This window comes from Camelus dromedarius, chromosome 12 (assembly GCF_036321535.1).
Source record: "Camelus dromedarius isolate mCamDro1 chromosome 12, mCamDro1.pat, whole genome shotgun sequence".
In the NCBI taxonomy this organism is placed as follows: Eukaryota; Metazoa; Chordata; class Mammalia; order Artiodactyla; family Camelidae; genus Camelus; species Camelus dromedarius.
In genome coordinates, this window is record NC_087447.1 from 37,987,604 (window position 1) to 37,991,240 (window position 3,637).

Consider the following 3,637-nt stretch of genomic DNA (forward strand, 5'->3'; position numbering starts at 1 on the left):
ATGTGGTACCTCAGGCCCAGAGGGAACCAGAGAGTTGACTACAACACAAAAGAGAAGAAGACTTAACTCCATTCATTCAATAAATATTTATTGAATGCTGCCTTGTGTCAGGCATACTGTTATGTGTGTAGGGGATTGAGTAATTAACAAAATAGCCATATTCCTGTCTATATGGTACTTACATTGTTTACAGGATGGGCTACACTTAATAAATCAGCTAAATAAAGTATGTAGTATGACAGTAGATAATAAGTGGTAAATAGGTAAAAATAAAAAAGCAAAGAAGAGTGCTGGGGTGTGTTGCTGTGCTGAGGTACAATTTCAGAAAGGATAGCCAAGGTAGGTGATATCTGAGTCAAGATCTAGAGGAGATGGGGCCGCTGGGTAAGAGTTCTCTGCAGAAAGGTACCAGCAGGTGGAAACAACTAAGGGTGCTGGTGCCTGTGGATATAGAATAAGGGGTAGTAAGAAGGCCAGTGTGAAGGAGAAGTAGGATGTCAGAAGAGGCAGTAATGGGACTGGTGATGATAGGAAGATAAACTCACACCCTGTAAGCCATTGCAATGACCCAGGTGTTTACTCCTTGAGGTAGAGAGTCAATGGAGTATTCTATTTCTAAGGGAAACATGGCCTGCTGTATCTTTTGGCTAAGGTAGGGGTAAGGTATATTTTTAATATAGACCGAATGGGACCAAGGCTCATAATTCTTTGTGCTTCAGGGGAAATAATAGAGACAGTAGGTAGGAGGATATGACTTTTCTAACTAAAAAACCTCATTTACTGACTTTCCACCAGTGAAACTGGCTGCCCAGTCACCTTGGAAGTTATAGTCAGAAGCTGGTCACTGGCACTTGCAGCAGATGCCCAGGGATATTGGAGCTGTGAAATTCCTATATCAAATAAGCATCTAGACCCTATGACATCCCACATTCCTTCCAATACTGAGTGTCTCTGATTCCATAGCATGTATCACCTCAGTCTCCCCCAGTTAGAATATAAGCTACATGAATGCAGGGAGTTTTGTCCTGTTCATTGCTCTATTTCTGGAGCTTAAATAGTGTCAAGCATATAGAAGACACTCAGTTATTATTTGTTAAATATAGGAATTCTCTGCTAAACTTATTGCAGGACCCTAAGCAATGCACTCTTCTTCTCTGCACCTCAGAGAGTAAAAAGTTGGATTCGATGTCATCTGACAATCTTTCCAAGTCTGCCAGTCTGTGATCCCATTTCATACTGTGAGCCATTGTTCTAAAGGGCTTTGTAGGCTATGGGGTATATGAAGGGGTGATCCTGGGGAGGAAAGGCACGGATTGGTAGGGGCAAGCCTGAGTCAGAGCGAAGTGAACAGATAACTTCTGGGGCTGGGGACCAGGGCAGTCTCTGAAAATAAGTGTGAATGTCTCTTTGAGATGCAGGGGGTTCTAATTCCTATAAGGGTGGACCCACCCCGAGCATGTTGTCTTTGCCTCATTTGAGCCAGCCTGGTCAACAAAGTGTTCACAGGTCCCTGAGATTGTCATGGGAAAAACAGCAAAAATAGCAGCAGGGACTCCTTTTAAGTGTATTGAAAATACAGTTTTTTACCTGGATGAAGTGCACAATGAGAACATTTCTTTACGTGAAGAGTTCCCTAGAGGCACAGCATTACTGTGTGTCCCCCAGACCCCCACAAGGCAGTGATTTCATGTCCCCCTGAGGTTTAGTAGAGCTGCGGCCATCAACAGGTTGACTGACAGGGCTCAGATTTGCTACCAGATAAACCAATGAGACATGAGTTACATCGATTGGATACAGAATCAAATATAAAAATGATGCACACTAGGTAACTGCAATAATTTTGTTCTGCATTTAGTTTATTTCAGGGAAGAGAGTGTTTTCAGTATCAACAAGCATGCATGCATGTGTATCATCCATGCTATTTTTTAGTAAGTTGCTTTCATTGCAGATGAAAAGAAGTAGAGTTCAGCTTCATGGTGACCTAGGTAGAAAAAAAAGCTAGAATTTAATTACTCATTAGTTGAGAGGCTCTTGTCATGAATTATCCCAATTACTTTTTATATTGATTATAACAGGTAGGTACTACTGTTGTCTTCAGGTTACATGTGGAAGCTGAGGCACAGGGAGGGTCTGGTCCATGGTCATAGAATTAGTAGAGGAAAAACACAGTATTTACACTCAATTGTGAATTCAGATGTATGGACATAGTAGAGTAAATTCCAAAAGGATAGGATAATCACCTTTCAAACTCAAGTGTTAGAAGAATCACAATTGTAACCCACCCCTGCAATACCCAGTCATTTATCCTCCCATCTGACAGTATAAAGGGCAGTCACCTTCTTCCTAGAATCATTTCACTGCTTAGATCCAATAGTTCCTGCGGCGCCCACCGTAAATTTTGAAACCCATCTTGGTGGGCAACAAGTTGGTCTTCACCATGCTCCCAGATCTGCTCAGCAAGCCTGCCAGCCGATGGGTCATGCATGTGGCAGTGTTGCAGGATCTCTTCTGGGCAGTGATGCTGATTTGCAGGAAGGAGAAAAAGAGAAAGTCTGTCAGTGAGAGGTTGAATGCAGGTGCTGCCCCATGGGATCATCATGGAAAATTACTGTTCTGAGAGGCACCAGTAAGTCTTAAGTATTTCTGCTAGAAACAGTCATCATAGCAGAAAATCATAGGTCATTAGGGAAACTCCCCATAGACATTTCCAAGGGTGTCAGAAAACCCAAAGGTGGCTCCATTATAGTCCTTCCTTGGCATGAAAATAGGGAGGGGATGTCCTGTGCTCAGGGGGCAGGGAACCTCACCTGGAGCCCCCAGTCATCTGCCCATCCAGCTCACGGGACTTCATCTGCTCATAGTCATTCACCATGGCAGCCAGTAGGAGGCGCGATTCCTCTTCAGTGAGTGTAGCAGGATCAAAGCGACCAGCAAAGCGCGACCTGGGAAAGAGAAGCAATCCCAGCACAGGCTCTGAGCCCCTGCCTGATCCCTACCTGGGATAAGCAACCAGGTTTCCTGATTTCTGCCACTTCCCCTGAGGATGTGGCCACCCCAGCTCTCAATGAACAGGGTATGAGTCTGTCCCAACTCTCAATGAACCATCTCTGACCCCTCAATCGTCCCACCCACCCCTCAAGAGCCAGATACAGCACAGCACAACTCAGAACACAGGCTTGTATGATACCAGGGGCTATAGGAGGTGGGAGCACTCCTAGCCGGGCTCTTACCTGAGTGGCGCTGCGTGGAACATGCCCACCTGGTACAGGACCAGGATGCTGAGGACCAGCAAGGGGGAGAACTTCCAGAACCCCATGATGCCTCTCTGCAAGGGAAAATGATGTCACCCTGCAGCAGTTCCAGGTTCTGTGAGCCCACAGACCCAGACTCTGCTCCTGCCTCTCCCTCTAACTTCCTGGCATCCTGGCTTGAGACTGGTCATGTCATTTCCCTTCACCATTGTTTTCTCCTCAGCCAAGTGCACTGCTGGAAGTTCCAGTGAGCCTGTAGCATGCCTGGTTGGGCAAAGAAACCTCACAGGACAACTGGGTGAGGAAGTCTCATTCCATAGCCCCCTCCCCAGCACCCACACACTCTCATAGACAACCTGTTGGCCAGGACTCCTCGGAGGACAGAC

At 45.8% G+C, this 3,637-nt stretch overlaps 1 protein-coding gene across 1 annotated transcript; it reads right to left on the reverse strand.

Moving 5' to 3' along the window:
* Positions 1-2,348: 2,348 nt before the first annotated feature.
* LOC105086685 (calcitonin receptor-stimulating peptide 1) lies at positions 2,349-3,430 on the reverse strand. The gene is made up of 3 exons (XM_010977242.3): positions 3,231-3,430; positions 2,808-2,942; positions 2,349-2,521 (listed from the first exon to the last, which is right to left on the reverse strand). Exons 1-3 carry the CDS (start codon positions 3,314-3,316, stop codon positions 2,362-2,364), a joined length of 381 nt encoding a protein of 126 aa, XP_010975544.1. The 5' UTR covers positions 3,317-3,430; the 3' UTR covers positions 2,349-2,361.
* Between the last annotated feature and the right edge of the window lie 207 nt (positions 3,431-3,637).